Source organism: Melanotaenia boesemani, chromosome 18, assembly GCF_017639745.1.
Source record: "Melanotaenia boesemani isolate fMelBoe1 chromosome 18, fMelBoe1.pri, whole genome shotgun sequence".
Taxonomy (NCBI): domain Eukaryota; kingdom Metazoa; phylum Chordata; class Actinopteri; order Atheriniformes; family Melanotaeniidae; genus Melanotaenia; species Melanotaenia boesemani.
In genome coordinates this window covers 1,321,571-1,342,952 of record NC_055699.1, presented here as the reverse complement: position 1 = coordinate 1,342,952, position 21,382 = coordinate 1,321,571, and the positions used below count along the sequence as shown (strand labels likewise).

At 41.9% G+C, this 21,382-nt stretch overlaps 1 protein-coding gene across 1 annotated transcript in view; it reads left to right on the top strand.

The window, feature by feature from the left end:
- LOC121629242 (sodium channel protein type 4 subunit alpha-like) overlaps nt 1-21,382 on the top strand; it is a 265,035-nt gene that overhangs the window by 67,463 nt on the left and 176,190 nt on the right. Inside the window, exons 4-8 of the mRNA XM_041968881.1 lie at nt 2,019-2,137; nt 7,151-7,240; nt 8,364-8,492; nt 17,000-17,091; nt 18,753-18,995. Coding sequence (XP_041824815.1) covers nt 2,019-2,137; nt 7,151-7,240; nt 8,364-8,492; nt 17,000-17,091; nt 18,753-18,995 — 673 coding nt within the window. The remainder of the gene's footprint in view (nt 1-2,018; nt 2,138-7,150; nt 7,241-8,363; nt 8,493-16,999; nt 17,092-18,752; nt 18,996-21,382) is intronic.

The following is a 21,382-nucleotide window of genomic DNA, read 5'->3' as shown; positions in this document are numbered from 1 at the left end:
GGAGGGCCGAGGGCTAAGAGAGAAGGGAGGAGGCGGAGCTTCACATGAACATACATGAACGCTCGGCCGGAGCGGCTGGGTAACGTGGGGCTGGAGATCAACGCAGAGAGACGGTGTGTGACGTCAGGCTATGCTCCAGATGGAATTACACCGCTTATTGCCAACTGTATAGAGTACCAGCACTAAATTTGGAGATACTTTCCCATTAAATCCAATGAGAAAGTGTGTCCAAACATTTGACTGGTGGTGGGTTCCAGTTGTCTCGGAATTCTGATTAGTTGAGAGTAGGGAACGTTATTGTCAGGTAGTTGGCGTTCCAGGTGCAGCACCTCAGAAAAACTGGATTTCTCCTAAACATCCAATTTGAGAGCATCTAGAAATCCATTGTAAAAATGAGAACAGCAGCCACGTTTGGTGATAAAGATTAACATGCCACAGGGTGATTCTTCAAGAACAAGCAACGAATTAATTAAGAATGTAAATATTGATAACTACAGTTTACACTAGAAACTAAACGGATACAAAATATATTAGAAAGAATTTTAATAAAACAAACTAGTGAAATACACGTGTTATTGGATGCAGCCATCTTTAAATCTGGCATCTCGGGGTCCACTGAAAATTTCGAGTTTGCCGTTTGTAAAAATGAGATAACGTTGTCGTTTCCAGCAAAAATTCCTCAGAATTCCGAGGACAACTGGAACGTACGATCGTACTGTGTACAACAATCATTACTGGTGAATTCCACTAGGGGGTGCACTGCCAAACAAACGAAACAATAGACATAGCGACCATAAAGGTTAGCATTTAGGTTAGCAAAAAAAAAACAACCCAGCTGTATCATATCATGAATAGTACGTAAGGACCACAGCGAAGCAGTCACTCAGTGACTTTACATCCAGTCAAATTTGTCCCTAGACTGCCTCTAGTGGTTGCTTGTATATTGCAGCTTGTGAATATGTTGTCATGAATGGCGGTAGAGGTGAGGACCCAAATCAGAATTGGTGCAGGTAAAAGGGTTTGTTTCCAAAATCCAGGACAGGGAACCAAACACGACAGGGAGTTAACCAAAAGGATCTGAGAAGGAGTAACTGAAAACCCAGGACTTAAATACACAGACTGACAAATTAAACACAAGTGACGTTCATGAGCAATCAGACAAGGTGCACTAACAAGCAGAAACCAAAGAAACACAAAACTAAGCCCCGAACACCAAAAATCAAGAAGAAAAGCTAGAAATGTGACCAAAACTAACCACTTAACGTCAGAACCGAGACCATAAACCATGACACGTGTAGCGTTAATTTCTGAGGACGTATCCAAATGATGCTATAATGAATGCAGAATACGGCAGGCAGCCATGATAAACATCTGTATGCATAATTAAAAGCAAGTATATTTTCAGCCTAACAGCTTTGGAGCTGATGGAGCGATTAATGGCAGCTACCCCTAGCTTGTGCTTTCAGATCTCTTAATCATGACATGGCTTTTTTTCCTTTTCTGCCTGAGTTACATCATTTGAGAAATTATTAGCAAAATATCTGCAGCAGCCATATATTAAACTTTTTTTCTGGGTGGGTGGGGCTGTGCCAACTTCAGCTGTTATTAAGCTAGAGGTGTGGTTCACGCTGGTAAAGGTAGTCAGAAATTTCTTAACACCGGCTGCATCGTTATTAAGCACTGCTGAATTTAAGAAGAGTCTGAATAAACAGCTGTGTTCAGTGTAAATTTGTTGACCAATCAGAGCAGACTGGACTTTTATGGTGTTAACGGAAGCAGGACTTAAAGAGACGGTAGCTGAAATGGAGCATTTCAAACCTTTATATAAATATAAGAACATTACACAATGAGCCAAAACAGCAAAGGTTGCAAATTTAAATGAAATCACAAAGTGAGTCACTTCAGGTTTTGTGTCTCCTGACGGTGTGAGGTCACTGTGTGGTTTCCTGCTTTGGAAAGCTCACAGTGGCGGTAATATCCATTATAATATGTTTTTTTTATCTCTTGTTTTCTTGCAGACTTTCATAGTCCTTAACAAAGGGAAGGCCATCTTCCGTTTCAGTGCCACATCTGCCCTCTACATCTTCAGCCCTTTCAACCCCATCCGCAGAATTGCCATCAAGATCCTGGTCCACTCATATCCTTGAAGACAGCTCTGCTGCTGTGTGAACGCTGCATGAAGGTTGTGTGGGGGCTTGTCTGCAGGGAGGTCAGAGGTTTGTAACAGTGCAGCCTGCAGGGTTTCACTGTTAGGCTGAAGGAGGTTGCGTGCAAAGAGCTGAGCCAGCCTGGTGGCGTTCAGTGGCGAATGGAGTTGTTGGTTCAGCTTTGCATGGTGGGATCTTATTGTGGCCTAAGGTGGCAGATTTGTGCTCAATAGGACCAAATGGCAAACAAAAAGTGACAGTTGTGTCAATTTAGGGAATTTTTCACATGAAGATGAATTTACCTAATAAGGACGTCAGAAGTCTTGTGATTGGTGGTTTGGGGGGAGACTCGGAGGACTGCCATCCACCACTCACCAACCCAATGATGCATGAATAAGAGGAGGAGGGGGAGGACAAAATAGTCTGTGTGCAAAAAGAATGAGTGGAGCAGAAAGATGATAAGGGATGTGTTGGGGTGGATGGGTGCGGGAGGAGGAAAAGAGGAATAATGGATGAATGAAAGATGGGGAGGAGGGATGTATAGATGGATGGATGCATGGTAGAGAGGAAGGAACAGATGGATTGCTGGATAAAATGATGGAGGGATGGATGACAGTATGAATGAGGAGAGGGGAAGGTGAGGTCAAGATTTCAAGAAGAGTTCTGATTGGGTGAATCGGATGTAAGAAAGGATCAGATGTGATGTAGTTCCTGAACAGAAATGAAAAGGTAACTTCATCCGTTTGTTTTTTTAGATTTCAAAGTTTTCAGCTCTCTCTACCACCATGAAAACGCAACACACACGGGGAACTTTGACTTTAATGCCAAAACAGAAAGCTTTTAATCATCAGACGTTACCAGAGAAGCAAATCTGTGAAAGAGTATACGATGAAAACGACATACAATCGATGCATGTTTCTCCCCTGGTAATATTTCTGCATTGAATAATATTAATGTGTGTTAATAATTACGGAGAAATATAAGAATAGAGGTTTTGTTTTTATGGAATTAACAAAAAAACAAAGCCACCTGGCAGCAGCCTCTCATTGATCAAAACACTCTTTCTCAGAGATTACAGGCCCACACACTGTTAGTCATCACACACTTTCCTCACACTTCAGCACCGTATCGTGGTCGTGTTTGGCTTCAGACTGGCAGAAATCTCCCATGTGAGTTTTTACTGGATGCACAGCTGGATGGTCTCCAGACACACCCACGGGAATGATGGTGTGTATACAGTTATATCAGCTGACTGTGTGTGTGAATCAGAGGACTCATCCTGACGGTCTATTTCGGAGCCAGATATCATCTTCAGCTTTCAGTGAGCCATAAACATGCAACAGTAAATATTATGCAGCCTTCATCAGGAGTTGTCTGGACACACATTCACAGACGGTTACAGTAAGTCCAGGTCGGTTCCTGGAAGCTGATCTGTCCTGCAGCTTGTCGCAGACTCCTTGTGTGTGTCGCCCCTGTAGATTTGCCATGTCTCGGGGTAAGCCGTGACAGCGCCTGACTGTGATGTGGATTTAATGAGTTTAAAGATCCAGAAGAAGTAATCTCAGAATCTCGGCTGGATTGGACCACTGGTGCGGCTCTGGACTAAAATCTACCCCCAGCGTTCATTTCATTTGCATTATTTCCCTCCAGACTCTTTGGAGCTCCAATGATTAGTTTGTTAATCAGTTAGTTTTCATGAGAAATGTCACGGCAGCATTTTAAACTTTGTTTTCCCCCCGAACATATTAAATCACTTGTTCCAGCCTCTGAAATGTGAGTATTTGTCTGTTTTTACAAATTTATGTTCCAATAAACTCAGTTCATGGGCTTGAGGGCAACAATCACATTTTTCAACAGATTTAAAAATGTGACATAATTCTCATTTCTAGTTAATCAAAGCAAAAACTTTATTATTTTTACATGAAGGATTTATTTTGAGGATTGAGTATTTTAATACTAAAGAGATTTAAAGGGCTGGATATTGAAGGGATTTGGTGTTGAAACTAGTCACATCTGGCAAACTGAAGCTCACAGTTGGACTCTCGTCTCTCCCTTTCTGCAGATACTGTAAGTTAAAACTTTCTTGTAGTTTATTTTAGTTTGGTTGGGAGTAAGCATCGCAGATAATCAAGCCGTCATTTCTTTTCTGCTGCTGTGAGCCGCTCACCAAGGCTGAATGGAGAGTCCTGAGGAAGAGCTGGCCGAGGCGGACACTGAGCAAACCGCTGCCCCACCGTGGATGAAGAGAAGAATCAGACAACAGCAAACACTGATGGTTGAGCAGCTGAAACTTTGGATTCAGCAGGAACGGATGCAGATTCATCAACAGCTGGTGTTTAGCCATGAAAACGTGTCATGAGAAGGAAGCTGATGTAAACAATGGAAACACAACTCTATCCCAGCGTATTTGGACATTTGTGCTTCTCACTGCAAATAAAACTGTTTTGTTATTAAAAAGTTGATGCCGTTGGTCCAGATGTGCATTAAAACCAGAAACCTCCAGCTGTGGGAGTTTGGCCCGTTGCCCATCCTCCACGCCGACGTCCGCCTCGGGCTCCAGACGCCAGGCCTACATGTCAAATATTACTTCACACCCAAAATCAAACCCCCCCCCCCCCGAACCCTTAAACCCCCTTTATCCACACCTCACACTTGTCTATTTTTACCACGGGAGGAGGCTGCTGGTGCTGAGAGATGTCGAGCCGGCGGACACGCTGCTGTTGTCACGGGGATAAGTGGGTGAAGAGGTCGGCAGAAGAGGTGTGGCGCTGCTTATGTTTGGCGGTGTGTGTGTTCGATCGAGTGGTGTGTGTACGTTACAAGGGCAGGAAAAGCAGAAATAAGAAGTGTGTGTTGTGGAGAGGAGGGGTGTGTATGTGAGGGTACAAGCTGTGGAGGTGAAGTGGAGCTTGAGTTTGGGCTTTAGAAGTGTTTGTGTGAGATCAAGTGTGTTCTGGATTTCTGCCCGACCACAGTGGCGCCACTATGACAAGCTGTGGTGTGAGCTGGACGCACACACACACACACACACAGCTCTGATGCTATAATGCTAACATTGTGTGTTTTATCTCTCAGGTGATAAAACAGAAAACACACTTTTGAAGGAGCACGTTGTGTTCGGCCACATTTCTCACGGGGCTTGCTCTAGAGGACACTTCGTGTCCCACGAGACATTCCTGGGAGACATTCAGTGTTTTCTGCAGACTGGCCCTTTTCCCTTTAGGCCCAGTGCATGTCCTCCCAGTGTGGGTGCAGCGGGAGCAGCTATGATGCTACCCGGGATTAAATGACTGGATTTTCTTGGCTTTCATCTTGAACGCAGGTTAAGACAGAATGGAGAGAATTACTGAGGTGCACGAACGTGGACACGGGAAAAAAAAGTCAGGCAGATTAGTGAGAGGAAGATGGATCCCGCCATGGATGTGGGAGGTATAATGACATTACCGGTATGGTAGCCTGGGAGGTCCACAACAGCAGGGCTATCATTACAGGATAATTAGCTTCTGGCTGTGTGGCAGCCGCAGTGGGGGGACACTGGCGTTGTTTGTCAATCGGTAACTGTATTATCTCACCGCCTGCCACGGCACTCCAGCAGCGTCATTACAGCCGGCACTCAATCAACAATTACCCCACCACTCAAACAAGTTTCAGCTGGAGTTTGGGCTGCTTTCACCCTGGCAGCATGTTCCTTCTGCCAAATTACAATAATTATGATTCATTTATAGCTGTGATTGACAGCTGAGCGAGGTCTCACCCAGTCTCTCCCACCTGATCACGTGCTGCATGCTGAACACGGCAGGTGAAGCTGATATTTAACCTGTACTGCTGCTGACAGTTTGGAAAGTTACCGCTCCCCATTATGCAATGATTAGAGGGTTGGGGGGCGTGAGGGGGGCTTCTACATGGCTGCTGTTAATGGAATATTAATTTGCTGTATTGAATGCGGCAGACATTGAAAGAGGAGCTACATGCTAAGCTGACTCAACTCAGGACACTTTATCTTTATTTAGCACTAATGGGATGTCAGTGCAAGGTATTTAAAAACACAGCGCATGTAAAATCTCCACGCACACACACACACACACACATGCAAAGTGGTAAAAAAAGGTTTTTACATGTACATGTCAGGCATTTAGCTGAGGCTTACGGTGAGAGAATGAATCATAAAAGCTTCCCTTCCTTGGTCGCCAACAAAACCCTCAGGACCTTTTTATTCTCCATTTGAGCTACTGCTTCTCTACACACTAGCAAGAGCTGTAAATCATTCAGGTTTACACTTAATTAAATGTCTAATTTTCCCTCAGGCATGATTAACTACAACTTATGGCCAAACAGCAGACTGTACAAACTATTTTCAGGTCATTTTTAAGTTATTTTAGGTTATTGTTAGTTCAATCTCACACTTTCACGTTACTATGGAGGTGTTTGCTGATCCGTCAGACCTAAATTTAAGTTATTCTGCATTTTTTTCTATTGTAAATAAAGACACAACCCTTGGTGAATGCTTCATGCACAGACCTTCACCTTCCAGCCGCTTCTCTGCAGTTCTTGTGGCTGCACCGTATGTAATCCAATGAAGTGCCACCACTCTGACACCAGTTACAAGGGTTTTTATGTCGAATGTTATGATCTTTGTAGTCAAATACTTTTTTGAGGTCAGTAAAAATATATTTTTTGTATTTACTGTAGTAGATATTTCATCTGTTAATTGCAGGAAGGAGTGAGGGATGAAGAGATGGATAGATGAATGAAGGAAGGATGAATGGGTGCATCTAAGCTTAGATGTGCCACTAAAGGACACATGACAAAGTGGCATCTGAAAATACACAACATTAACAGATCCAGTGTAGGTGTGATGAGGACATCTCCGTCCAGAGTGAACAAGGTCTCATGAGCGAATGTCTGAGAAGACGAAGCAGCTTTGCATTGAACCACAGCACAGATGAAATGTTTTCTGATGCTTGAGTGTAACGTGAAACCTCGTTCTCCCTTAACCTTCTCACATTATTCAGTTTGTTCATCATGTGCACCATCCTGACCAACTGTTGCTTCATGGCCATGTCGGAGCCAGCGTACTGGGCCAAATACGTGGAGTAAGTACACTTCAGAAGCTTTCTGTGTTTCTGTTTGTCCTTTACTTACTGCACATGTACAGCTGAAGGGGTAACGCTAGGAGGAGGGGGGTGAAGCTCAGCTGATCTGTTGGGTTAATGATGTACAGAAAAACATTCGGATGAATCGGTAGAACCACTCGCAGACAATGATGCATTCAGAGGTCAGCGGGGCAGAATGGAAATGTCAAACTCCAAATGTCAAAAACAAATGAACAACTTGTGGAAAATTTTCCATTTCAGGTAAAATCTGATATGATAGTTTTTTCTTTATTATTCAAATTGTATTTGTCACATACATAGTACATCATGTAGTGAAATGCTTATTGCAACTGTCCTATATTTGAAGAAGAATGAAAACTATTAATACCAAGAAGAAGAGTAAAGAAAAAATGAATATCAAAATCTACATCTATCAATAACGATTATGAAAAGAAAAGTCAAATTTAAATTTAAAAGTAATGAGTGATGATAATAAATAATAAATTTATTGTTGTTTTGGGAGAAAAGCAAAGATCTACATCTATTTATTAGTCTAAAAAGTTTATGTTTCTTTCTGCATCAGATACTAAAAAACGAAGGTTAAAGTGAGCAGTGCTAGTTTTGTGAAGTTTTACTGAGCTGAGCCTTTTTTTAAATCTACCTGCAGCAGTAAAGATGACAGCCCACAACGGTGGATGAATGTAAGTTAACATGTGCCGGGTTACTGTGGACTTTTCATTCAAAACCACAGCAGAGTGTCACATGTTAACGCTGGCTTCTAAAGCTCCAGAGAGATCCAGCTCTAAGGCAGTTTTTCTGCAGAAACACGCTTCTCCATTGGATTTCATTAATGGGCACAATTACATTCACTTTCATTAGAGTAAGGTCCTTGTTATCATGAGGATATGTTGGCACAAAAGAGATGAATTGTCCCATTTAAAATCATCTTTTTTTCATCTGTTTCATCTCTACCACATCCTTACCTCCTTTCCCTTTCTTCTTCTTCTCTTTTCCTTCATATTTTTGTCGTCCACTTCTTTTCCCTCCCACCTCCTTCTTCTCTTACATCCTATTATTTCCTTCCTTTTCTTCCTCTTCCCACTTCTCCCCCTTGTCTCTTCAGGTACACCTTTACAGGTATCTACACGTTTGAATCTCTCATAAAGATCCTGGCGAGAGGTTTTTGTGTGGGGCCCTTCACCTTCCTGAGGGACCCCTGGAACTGGCTCGACTTCAGTGTCATCGTCATGGCGTGAGTCAAACACAAACATAAAAACAGCTCTGTGGGGAAGTTAAACGATTGTTTCCTGAATAATCCATGAATATCAAAACTGATAAAAGATGATGATAATTTCTCAGCTGAAGATAATTCTTTTATGTTTCGGCTTTTTGTCCAAATCGTCTAAATAGTCCCAAAACGTCTTGCATAAGAACTGCAGCCGTTTGTTTCCGCGGTTTGTTTTTAGAAGCGTTTCAACTCGTTTACCTTCACTGTCTGTGGTTCCTTAGCGTTCATAAACCTGATTTTAAAATGCCCTCTTTTATTTTTCAACAACTCCTTTGAAGTTTTCCAAATTTGACCTGAGCCGCGTCGACCGTGAAAGCAGCAGCTCGTGGCAGAATGAATCGGGAGTGTGGAAAGTTTACAGCACATTGAAAACACAGTCCTCCTCCTGACTGATCTGTCAAGTTTGGTGAAAACAGGGAGCTAATCTGAGAAGTTACTAATCAAAGATAAAACTTTAAAGCAGTATATAGGAAGTTTATAGATGTGACCAGATTAATGAAAATGATAGAACAACAAACAAAGAAACCCTTCTGTTACTGCAGCTACGACGGCTAATTCAGCACCCGTGTTGCATCCTGTCTCTTCTCTGAGCTCTCCAGCCAGTAAAAGTCAGTCTGATGTTGATGACTGATGACTGTTGTGTCGATTTCTGTCTTTCTTTACCTTGCTCCCTTCGATAATGTCCTCTGTGCTCTTATTCTGTGCTGAATAAGATGTGGTGTGTATTCAGTATGGCCAGTATGATGATATCCAGTTGCTGGGGTGTGATGCTTTAAAGCAAAACGCAGCTGTCATGTGACGCTCTGGGCTGGAAAAAAAGTGTGAAGGGCAGCTTTTTTTTTTTTTTTTTTTTTTGTTCTGGGACACTGCAGGCAACAACAACTCCAAGAATGTACACAATGAATATCGGTGTGTCATCAAAATGAGTCTGAAACATTGAGTTTTAATGCTGGAACCTTATGTAGTGCTGGTTTAATGCTTTTTCAAGAGGAGGTGTGTCACCACTAATACTACAAATCCCACAATGCACTGCACTGGCATGTCAATCAAAGGCCCGCAGTGAGATGGAAAGAGGAAAATGATGCAGGTGAGCTGACAAACTTCTCACTGAATCATACACCAGGAATCATTGTGTGGCAAAGCCTTGAAAATGGAACATGTAATGAGCTCCAGAAGACAAGCAGTTAGCTCTATAAGAGTCAAATTTAAATCTAATCACCAAAGTTTTATCCTCAGGATTTAACCAACACAAGTCTATCAGATTTCACAATGTTTTCCATGTACTGTAACAAAAAAGCTAGGTCACACAGAAAGCGGCTGGAACTCATGACAAAGTGGAGATTTTAAAATCCATTACAGGTTTGGTTTGACGTGGACGGACCGAGTAAAACCGGAGAGATGATGGTTTGAATTTGACTGTACAAGTATATTAATCTGGGTGCTGAAGTGGGATGTGATGGGAAGATTACTTTCAGGCTCTTTTGAAATTTTTGTCGCTAATGAATTCAGTGTTAAACGTATTTATTTATAGATAAAACTGGTCTAATAAGCTGTGTTCCAGGTTCCAGGGGGAAATGTTTTCATTAGAAATTATGATGGAAAGCTGCAGATGAAGCTATGATAAAACAAATTCAACCAATTTTTCACTTATTTACTGAGTAAGGTTGTTTTATAGGCAATGACTTGTAGGTTGTGTCAGTTCTGGGTTCAAAGTTTGCAGTAAGGTCCTTTTTACTCAGTTTTCAATAAACACTGAAGCAGCTTGACTTTGGCCCACTGTTTATGAGTTTGACCCCTGAAAAGCTCTAATGAGCAAAAACCTCCATGAAACATAAGACAGAGACCGCAGGGCATGATTGAACCAGTGTGATGTGATTAAACAATCATGATTTAATAAGCTGAATGTTTGCAGTGCAGTCTTTGAATGCATGCATTAATCGCTGCATTTGTTTGTTTGTCAGGGAAGAAGTAACTTAGCATTTTATCATATATACTTTATCATAATGGTGCTCACATCTCACTCTGGCCTGAGCTAGAAAGTTTAGAGCCCGTCTCTAAATGGTCACATTATCACTGATAAATGCAAACAGTCCAGCAGATTCATAGATAAACGTTTTAAAAAGCTTTCTGTTTGCGATTTAGACCTAGAAGGAAAGAGAGGGATTAATCCGTTTCTACGATTGTGAAAGATCCGAGCAAGAAATTATTTGCAAAGCAGAAACGAGCTGACATGAAGCAAATGTGAGCAAAACTGAGGAGCAGAGTGTGACGTGACTGTTGTTGTTCTGATGGGATTAATGCTGCGGTATTAAAACTAAAAGCTCATCTGTAATACTGTTGGCTTGTCACTGCACTTGATGCTGAGACGTTTAAGAGTTTCTGCCTCTAAGTCTGTTTGTAAGCTTTTGCAAAGTCAGGAGAAGTTGTGTAAAACTTGCTGCCTCATAGTGCCGTCAGTCCAAACCAGGGCAGGAAAACTTAAAAAAAAAACAAAAAACAGACGTCAGGCTCAAAGTTAAGTCATTTTAATCAGAATAAACCCGACCAGTTATGAGACAAAGTGCTTCTCTGCTGCTGTGGTAAAAAAGTTTTAAAACGCTGAAGTCCTGATGCGTCTGCTGTGTAGCAAATAAACTAGCATACAAGGTGTGTCCCAGTTCAGGGTCTGCACACTTCGGAGTGTGCAGACTACGTAGGCTACGCAGTGTCCTACGTAGCTTTTTCAGGTCCGCTTAATGTGTCTGAAGTGGGACAGCCTACAGAGCCAACATAAATTTACCAGAGCAGCAACGTAGGACGTTGAATCACTGAAATTCCTGTTTGCTTATCATAAGACGCTTGCGATGCCAGGTGTCATTGCAACAATTATCAGTGCAACGTAACCTCTACAGGACTTTCAACTCTAACACATCAGGCGTGAGACACACGGGCGCAGTATTTTTCACGCTGAGAAACCAGCGTTCAGCGCGTATCAGAGGCGTCCCAGAAATGTCCCAGAAGCGCATTGTCACGGCTCTCCGCTACGCTTCACGCACCCACAATCCATTTCTGCAGTTCAGACAGAAGCAGGCAGGAAATCAGACACGAGAGCAGTGTAAAATCTTCCGGTATTTTTCAAAATAAAAGCCTCTGTGCAAATTTTTACGTGTTTAACCGGTTAGGGTGTCTCAGTGTTTTTGTTGGCATCATAGAACCCGAGACCTTTATCCTGGAAGTAGAGAATCTTGTGATTCTCCACTCCTCCTGTGATTAAATGATCTCGTGGATCCTGTTAGGTGGACTTCACTCGTGGGAGCTTCACACCTGACACACTCCCGGTAAAAATTGCCGTGCCACGGAGGTCGGAACAAAACTGTGGTGCAGCTGTAACGTGGCGCACATGCACCCGGTGAAAAGGCGGGGTTAGTCCGCACACCCAGGTGCATTGTTCCCATTAATGCCCCATGAAGCAGGTAAAACACACAGTTACAGCAGTCGGTAGATGTGTGAGTGAATGCAGATTGAAGACGTTCAGACTGCATTAAAAGTTAGACAACAGGTGTTCAGCACAGCATAAAATGTGATAGAAATCTTAAATCTTAGAAACCCAAACTAAATCAGGCTTACTTACATAGCGTGGAGGCAGTCAGCTGTTCAAATCGCTATGCAAGTACTGCATAAAGTGACAAGCCTCTTCCCTCCTTACTTGGTTACCAAGGTAACATTTAATAATCAAAGTTTTTCTATATATTTTTTTTCCTAAAACTTTCACTTTCTTAATAGAACAAAGAAAAATGCCCAGTTCATATATTACTGAGCTGTTTCAGCGCTCCTCAAATATAATGAACCAAGAGAATAACACTTCCTCCTCCACGCTCCTCATGTGGTCTCTGACTTATTAAATGTTTTTTTTTTAACCTAAATTCAAATCATGCTTGCTTCTAGAGGAAAAAGCCTTGTAGAACTTAAAGATTACAGGAATTGAGGAGAGCTGAACATCACCAAAAATAATCTACTTTTCCCTCACATAAGAGACAGAATAAAACAAACAACAAAAGTCAACATATAAAAAAAAATATTGTGACTTAAAAGGTAACAAGAAGATGGTTTTCTTAGTGACACTTTTGGTCTGGGAAACTCATGTAGGGCTTTCAGTCGAGCCGGAGGAGAAGAACCAGAAGCTCTCTGCCTCGTTTTCCTCCGAACCATGTTCTTGAAGTCGGCTCGTCCAGCAACAGACTTCTGTTTTCCTCAGACTGAAAAAGAGCCTGACCCGTCAGGTCTGTAACTGGAAACTAGCAGCGGCTCGACGTGGTTTGCCATCATGCGGTGATCAGTCAGAGAACCGGGCTGCAGCTCTGAGAGCTGCTCAGGCCGCTGAATGGAAGACAAACGATCAGAATGAACACATCGGATCAATATCTGACCCTGCAGCTCGGCTCAGAGGTTACCCTCCCGGTTTAATGAGGTGCCGTCACCTCCGCTGCAGCCACTCACCAAATTGAAACATTTTGATGAAGGTGCCCTCAGATGGCGAGACTTATATAGCGCAACCACGACGACCTGCCAGCAGATCACTCAGAGGAAACATGGCTTCTCTTACAGGCCACATTAGAGCAGCTATGGTGGAGATGTCTGCAGCCAGGCGGTCAGAGCGTTTCCTCCTCACAGAACGTGGACAGGTGGCCAGTTAGAGGCACAACTCGTAGATGGAGAGGAGGAAAGTATATTTGGTGACAAAACTATCTCTTTCAGGAAGTATAACATTCCCATCTTGAGGTGTTGAGGGCTGATAGTCGGACCTGTTTCAGCTTTCTGGTCCCAGTCAACACATCATACTTCTGAGAGCTTCAGCTGAGCCGCTGCTGAGTAGAAATGGTTCATTAGTGATCAAAGGTCTGCTGTCTTACTTAGATATTTTTAATATAATTTGAGTTTAAATATGTTCACTTTTTCCTAAGAGACATCCTTTGTTAGCCTGTTAGCCACTTATTACAGAATATGACAAAAGATGCTGAGAAATTTCTTTCATTATCAGCTGTAGCAGTTTTGTCTCCGTTCTTTATGCTGAACAGCCAATCAGAGTGGGCTCTCTTACCAACAGACCCGACCCTATTTAAACATTAAAACAGAAGAGGAGACAAACATTTCCAGCTTTCCAGATGTGCCATATGACCATCTGCTACCTTGGTGTAAAAGGCTCACATACACACTTTGCCCTTGAAGCGAGGTCTGCCCTGCAGTTAGATAGCTCTTAAGCAGGCAAGGGACACATAAGTCAACCCTTTAGACACACACCAGGACTGCAGAACATGTTAAGTGAATATGTTGCGTACAAGGGGACACACAAGTGTTTTACATCTGCACACAAACACCCAGCCGCTGACACATCACCCCTCTGCACTGGAGCTTTATTAAAACCAAACCGATAGCTGGTAAAGAAACACACCCCTACGGTCCCACACGCACACACCAAGTGTCTGATTGATACTCTCCTCCCTCCCGCTGATTCAGTATTCCCATGGTAACAGAGTCCTCTAATCTCCCCTTCCGAGGCACAGAGGCGGACCTTCCCTGGGCCACCCTTATTCCTGGTGTAATGACATGTTAAATACTGCCATCAGCAGCACCATTCTCCTCTTCCATTAAAGGTTCGATATGCTTTGTCATAATAAAGTTATTTAAAATCCTCTCACATCGTTACTGTAAATAGTTTTGATGCTGACCAAGCGTTTATGAGCTGCGTGTCTTTATTTTTCCATGGAAACTGGGTGTGTTTTATACAGCAAAACCTGTAGTTTCATTTGATTTTTAATTATTTTAAAAGTGATGCTGTTCCATGTAAAGCCAACGTTTTGACTTGAGGAGCCCATTTTTTTTAACTTGAGCTGGAAATGTTTTGTTCTTGAAACTAAAGACAAAAGGTAGTTCGTATCTTTGTAAACAGAGATAAAAAGAGTGCAACATCGTGACTTTGCAACTTACAATATAAAAGCAGAGGCCAAAAAGAGGTATTGTTAGATATTTTCCACACAAATGCAGAGCTGGACTTTTGGCCTTTCCAGCCAGTTATCTCAGGTGTTACTGGTCCCATCTTCTGGTGCATGTAAACGGCCTGTTCTGGCCTCCACACTCCCCCGCCTCTCCTGTAATTCCACCATTCTGCCAGTCAAAGCTGCTGAAATATGAGCCATAATGGAGGGCGGTTAGCAGTACAGGATCAGATGTCTTGATCTTAACTGGAGGCCCAAAATGGCCACCATCGCCTGGCGCCTTTCCGACTCTCACGTCTTCGTCTGATTGAATCTGAATAGGATGTTCACAGTGTGGTACCTGGCCTGTGCCCGTTATCTCATTTAACTTCGCTCTGTACAAACAAAGTAAAGCAGAGGTGATTGATGTTTCCAAACATACTGCATGGAGAAAAGTTTAAATTATTCTCAAATGAGCACATTCATGTCTATTTTATGACGTAATTTATAAGTTAAAACACCACAACATAGGAGCTGTGGTCAAGATGTTTCAGGCAGTAAGTACAGCTGCTAAATGAAATGAGAATATCTCAGTCATTAAAATGATATTTAACATATTAATGACCTTTCTGTTTTTGCTTACAAAGGCAGAAGACAGAGCAGATGGAGTGGGGGTTGTTCACTGATTCCTTCATTTAAAATCTTTCTGAGATTTTAAAAATGTCCCTCATACGTCTGCTAAAGGTCTCCCTGGAACATTCAAAAGCGGGACATTCATTATGTTCAGATAATCTATGATAAGGATTAATTTGTGCTTTTCTGAATCTTTATATTGTTTTTCTCCCTACTTTTCTGTAATTTGACACCAAGATTATATTAGAGTGACCATTGGTGCCCAAATTAACTCCCAATTTCTTTTTAAATCAAGTTGGGACTAAATATAAACATAGTGATTTACAAAGCTCATCAACTCATATTTTATTCCCAGTACAACATAAACAACATCTCATATGTTGAAAGTAAGACTGTTCACCATTTAATTAAAAACATGAATTTAATGGCAACAACACATCTCTGGAAGACGGGCAACAAAGCCAAGCTGTGATTAAAAAATAGGAACAAATTCAGGGAAATGTTCGTCAACATAAAATTGTGACGACTTTGATGATCCCAACATCTATAGTGTGTAATATCATCAAAACATTCAGAAAATCAGGAGGAATCTCTGTGCGCATGGGAGGAGGTGAAAACTGGACTATTAGCTCGTTGTGAATCTGATGGCTGCAACACATCTGAAAAGAATAGTTCCAGGGTGATGTTCACCGTTGTTTGGCATCCCCTCTTCTGCAACTGAGTAACAGAGAGGAATCTCTGTGTGCAAAGGACCAGGCTGAAGGTCAAAACTGGATGTTGGTGATTTTAGGGCCGTCAGGTAGCACAGCATTAAAAACAGACATGATTCTCTACTGGAAATCGTTCAAAATGAGCTCATATTTTCCATGAAATGTAAAAGGTCTCAGTTTTAACATCTGATATGTTGTGTCTGTTCTGTTGGGAATAAAATATGGGTTTATGAGATCTGCAAATCATTACTTTCTATTTGTATTCTCCTTTAACTCACTGTCCCAAATGTTTCGTACTTGGGGTCGTACTTCTCAGTACAGTGAAGTTTGAATGTGATGCACTAGTTGGCGCTCTAACAAATCAGGATTGTACTTCTAAACCAACACAGTATTTTCAGACCTTCTTTATCTTTGTCTCCTTTTGTTGTTTGTTGACAACCTCCACACTGCCCCCTACAGGCTGTTAACAGAGTTTATCAAAGTAGGGAACCTGCAGGCGCTGAGAACATTTAGAGTGCTGAGAGCCCTGAAAACTATCTCAGTCATCCCAGGTAAGGCCTCACCACCACCAGGGGGCCACAAGGCACAGTTAAAAGGATTTTTTAAAACGCTCGTAATCTCGTTGTGATCTCGTCTCCTCTTTTGTTCGTCCCGTGTATCCGCCATGTCTTGCAACCAGCCCCACTTCCCATTCAGCCCAGTCTGAGATCACAGGTGCAATCACCTGATAGAAGTAACTACAGAAGGAAAAGTCAGATATGTCCGAACTGTGCATGTAATAGTTAACTGGAGAATCAAAGAAAAGCACTCCTCTATTTGAAATCCCTGGTGGTTTTATTATGTCTTTAGCCTCTTCTTCTTCTGTCAACACATGGATTAAATAGTTGCTATAAAGGGCTAATAATGTTAGCTGGCTCGATTGGCTACGTTGGAAAAAGAAGTGTAAAATTCAGCCTTAATGACATAAAAGTCAGAGACTGAGTTGCATATTTTCTCCAGTTTATCTTTCCTGCCCAGCTTTGAATATCTGATTTAGCCTCCACCATCCAACCTGGCCTGTCTCTGTACCTCTCTCTGTCCATCTTTCTATCCCTCTGTGTTGGCTTGTTGTTCAGTGTGGTCATACCCTTCTGTGTGTGTTTTTGTTCTTGTGCTTTTGTCTCCCGGCTTGTTGCAGATATGTCACTGAGTTTGTGGACCTGGGTAATGTGTCAGCCTTAAGGACGTTCAGGGTGCTGCGAGCGCTCAAAACCATCTCTGTCATCCCAGGTGAGAAAGCAGGGGGAGGGAATGTCAAATGCACCCCTCCTGGCCTGAGTCTGCTGGAAACGATAAGTGGCTGTGTTTGAATTCTCATCCTGCATACTACCCTCTGAACAGTGTACAGGGGTGGTATGCAGAAAGAAACACTTCCTGGTGATTCATTGGTTGTGAGTGGACAACAGAGGTTTAGCAAAGTGAGACTTTATACAAAACTACTTTTGGCACTGACTTTAACAATGATGTGAAAAATAATCTTTTATAGTTCAGCAGCATCCTACTGAATTAAATACTTTCTAATTCTGACTGATTAGATTCGTCTTTAAACATAGCTGACATGCTGGAATCAAGCCTGCAGACGTTTTAGGTTCACTTGATGTTTTAATATATCAGGCTTATAACTGATGAGCTATTACGTGGATAACTGAATCTTATGGCTTCTGAAATCATAGCAAAATCTTTATTTCCTGAGGACCCCCTTCATGGAGCTACCAAACACACCCCATCCTGAAACCATGCCTGGCTTCATGCTTTCATTAGCTGCAGGTTGGGAACCAATAAAGTTCAGGATCATGATCATAATCACAAAAAAACAAACTTGGGTTATTCACTGAGATTTAAGATGTACATTTACCAAAACAAACTTTATGAGTTCATCAGTAAAATATTTAGGCTTTTCTGAAATTGTTGGACTTCTTAAAAAAAGAAAAATAGAGGATTAAGCAAGGCATTTTATTTTTATAGCACATTTCATGTACAGGACAAGTCAAAGTGCTTGACATAAAACATTAAAAGCATCACAGATATTAAGAAGTACTAAACACGAGAAAGTAATAACTCTCTGCAAAAGTACCTGTAACACTAAGAAGCACAGTGAATTTATGTGTGCTTGCTTCTGATTTGCAGCTTTATAATTTGTCATACAGACATTTTTTAAACAGATGTGCTGCCTCTGTATGTCCCCACTGTGCATGTTAGCATAAAGCGCTAACAGCAAACAGCTGTGGTAGAAATGTGTGTTATAACACTGTTTAGTACATGTTATAACTATAGTGCAGTCAGTCGTTACTCTACAGACACGTCTTTATTTCTCAAGTCTGTTTGTGATAAATCAACTCAAACAGAAAAAGTGCTTTCAAGTGATCAAGAACTTAAAAAAAAGAAACTCTGTTTCTTTGATTTGGTCTAATTTGGGCAATCGCTGGCTTGTCTGCACCCTTTGTGTTCTGAGTGTTTTTTTTCCCGCTGTTTTAACGTGTGTGTGTGTGTGTGTTGTGTTCCAGTCAATTATCTGAATGTTAACTGAAGGGGAGGGATTTTTGTCTCTGCCGATGAACCTTTTTGATGAATGACTTTTTCTACCTAAAAAAAAAAATGTATTTTTGATTTTTTTCTGTTTCCACTCGGTTTTTTAGTTAAAATTTATTCCTTCACGTGCATAAAGATGGCCGCACTTTACTTCCCCCTCTGTAATCTTATCTACAATCTCACAACTGGAAAATAGTTGAATTTTAGTTTCAGTAAATTTTTGGATTTAGCACATTGGAAAAGGGCCGGAGGCTCTGAGAATGAATCCAACCAGCTGCCATCTTTATCGTACCTGTTCGGACGAGGCTTAGACAAAGACTGTTAACCCAGCTTGCGTCCCCACATGCCCGGTGGTCCTTTAGGCCTGAAGACAATCGTCGGTGCTTTAATCCAGTCGGTGAAGAAGCTCGCGGACGTGATGATCCTCACGGTCTTCTGCCTGAGTGTCTTCGCCCTCATTGGCCTGCAGCTCTTCATGGGAAACCTGCGGCAGAAATGTGTCCGGAGCACGGCACACTGCATCAACGGCAGCCTGCCGGCCAACGCCACCTTCTACTGCAACAACAAGAACTGGACTACCATTAAAGACTTCATAGAGGATGAAGGTGAGCCTTTATTCTTCTTTCATTGTAAGGCAGGAAGGTCGCAGACTGAAAGAATTTGAATGTGTTACAGATCGGATGCTTTTATAGAAGAATTTCACAGATATAAATTGAGATAATTGTGGTGATTAGTAACATTATTAGGCGAGGCAAGTTGATTTGTATAACACATTTCATGTACAAGATAATTCAAAGTGCTTTACATAAAACATTTAAAAGCATTACAGCGTGCATCTGGTGGTCAGCATTTATCTCGTATTCTACTGGCTGGAGGACGTTTGACAGACAGCAACCCAAGAGAGAAGAAAAAATATCCAAGAGCAGAAGTGAGAGCAGAGGATGACTGAGTGTGGGGGGAAGACTAAACCTCAGCGCAGGAGATTTGAACCTGCAACACTAAACTTGAGAAGAGTTTTGAAACGAACGATATCTGAGAGCAAGAAGGAACTTTTAGCGTGTGAGAGCTGAGTTTTGAGAGAGAGAAGGATAATATTTGAGTGTGAAAACAAGAAATCTTGCTCTCAAAGCAAACAACTATGCTCTTAATTAAAGACGGAAATGTGCAAATATATTTTTTGCAAAACCTCCAATCTTAAGCCAAATTGATGCTTTCAAATAACAAAATGCTAACATTGCAGAATGTTAGGAGCTCAGCTCTGTCATTTCCTATTCTTCCGATTTAGATGTTCGTCACCCTTAATTCATATGCTGCCTGCATGGCTTCCAAACAGAACGGAGAGGTGCAACAGTAAAATGGATTTTATTCATCCAGTTTTCACTACTTTAACTTTTTAGACTGATTCCTGTCATTGCAGGAGCCGAGAACAGAGACGATTCAGCAGGTGCTTTTATCCTGAGCAACTTCTAAGTGAGGAGTTTAGTGTAGAGAGTGGCTGATGCACCGACTGAGTATGCAACAGCCTTTTAGTTCTCTAGTTACTGAGGAAAAACAGCTTGATCTATAAATCCATACTGGCAGTTAATAAACATGTTGTGCACACACTTTGCAATCCTCGTGCACGAATGAGAAATGTGTAGTTTATGTTGTAATCGTGTGCTGGACTTAAACAGGAAGTCATAGACCAAGAAAGTGTGTTGGTTACCATGTTTCTGCATCGTGTTGGCTCTGCTCTGAACCTCTAACACTTTAAGGTTTTACAAATAAAGAAGAAAATATCTTGTAATAAAAAGTGCCAATATGGATAGATTTTACACCCTCCAGTTGCCAGCTACCTCCCACCACATTTCCCTCACAGCTAGCCATCGTAAACGAGGCTGGGGTCCTTTCTGTTTGTCTTAGGTCATCATCGGTAGGATTATGTAAATGAGCTGCAGTCTAGGTGCTGCCTGCCCACTTTAACATGCCAATGCAGGTCTGGGTTCAGGACTGCAGCAGAGCTACTTCTGAAGGGGACAGTTATGACTAACTGATGAGAGGCATTGAATTGCATTGAGTTTTTGTTCTTTAAAATGACTTAAACATTCAAAACATTTCTAAAATGGGCAAAGAGTTATATATTCCAGTGAGTAGTATGGATGCCACAAGGAAACGCTGTAGAATTCTAGTAATTGGCTCATTAGGAAGTGTAGACGTGGTAAAAAATAAACAACACAGACTTATCACTGAGTCCTGTCCTGGGACACGAATTTCTCTCTTTTTCGTGCACATGTACATGGAAATAATTGCAGACATACAGTCTCAAGACTTTGAAACTGTTGCAAAAGTTTTATCTTTTGTAAACACGGGATTTGTCGAGGAATTACACACACAGCTGTCAGCCATGACTCCCATAGTCATCTGCAGTCTAACTGTCTACGTTTTAATTTGAACCCTTTGAGCCCCGTTCCTACTTTTTAGGCCTGTTTGAACGTCTGTTTGAATGCTTCAGGAGTTAAAGGGAACACTGGTGAGATTTGTTGATTGTTAATGTAATTTGGGGCAACCCAGGTTAAAAATATACTGTTAGGATTTGGAAAATATCAAAGTTTTACTTAAAATAGAGACGTTTTTTATTTGGCTTACCAGGCGCCAAGTCCTACCCTCTCTGGAAGAGAAAACATGGTGCTGACGTAAAAGAAGCGTCCACCTAAAACACGTCACTCTGAAAGACGCGCTGGGTGTCGCAAAAACAATCCATCCACACAGATGACAAGATTCTTCTTTAATAACTATGTCAGAGTGTGCCACTGGAGCAGGCTGGAATACACAAACATGCATGAGCCCCTTAAAGCCTCGGAGCCGGGTCGATGGAGCCGGTTCAGGATGATGCAGTCGCAGCAGAACTGGACCTGCTTCCAGTATGTTCTGCAGAGGCGTGATTCACACTGTCCTGATCGCTGGCGCTTCCTAAATGGATTGGACATTGTCATGTAGGCACTGTGGACACAAC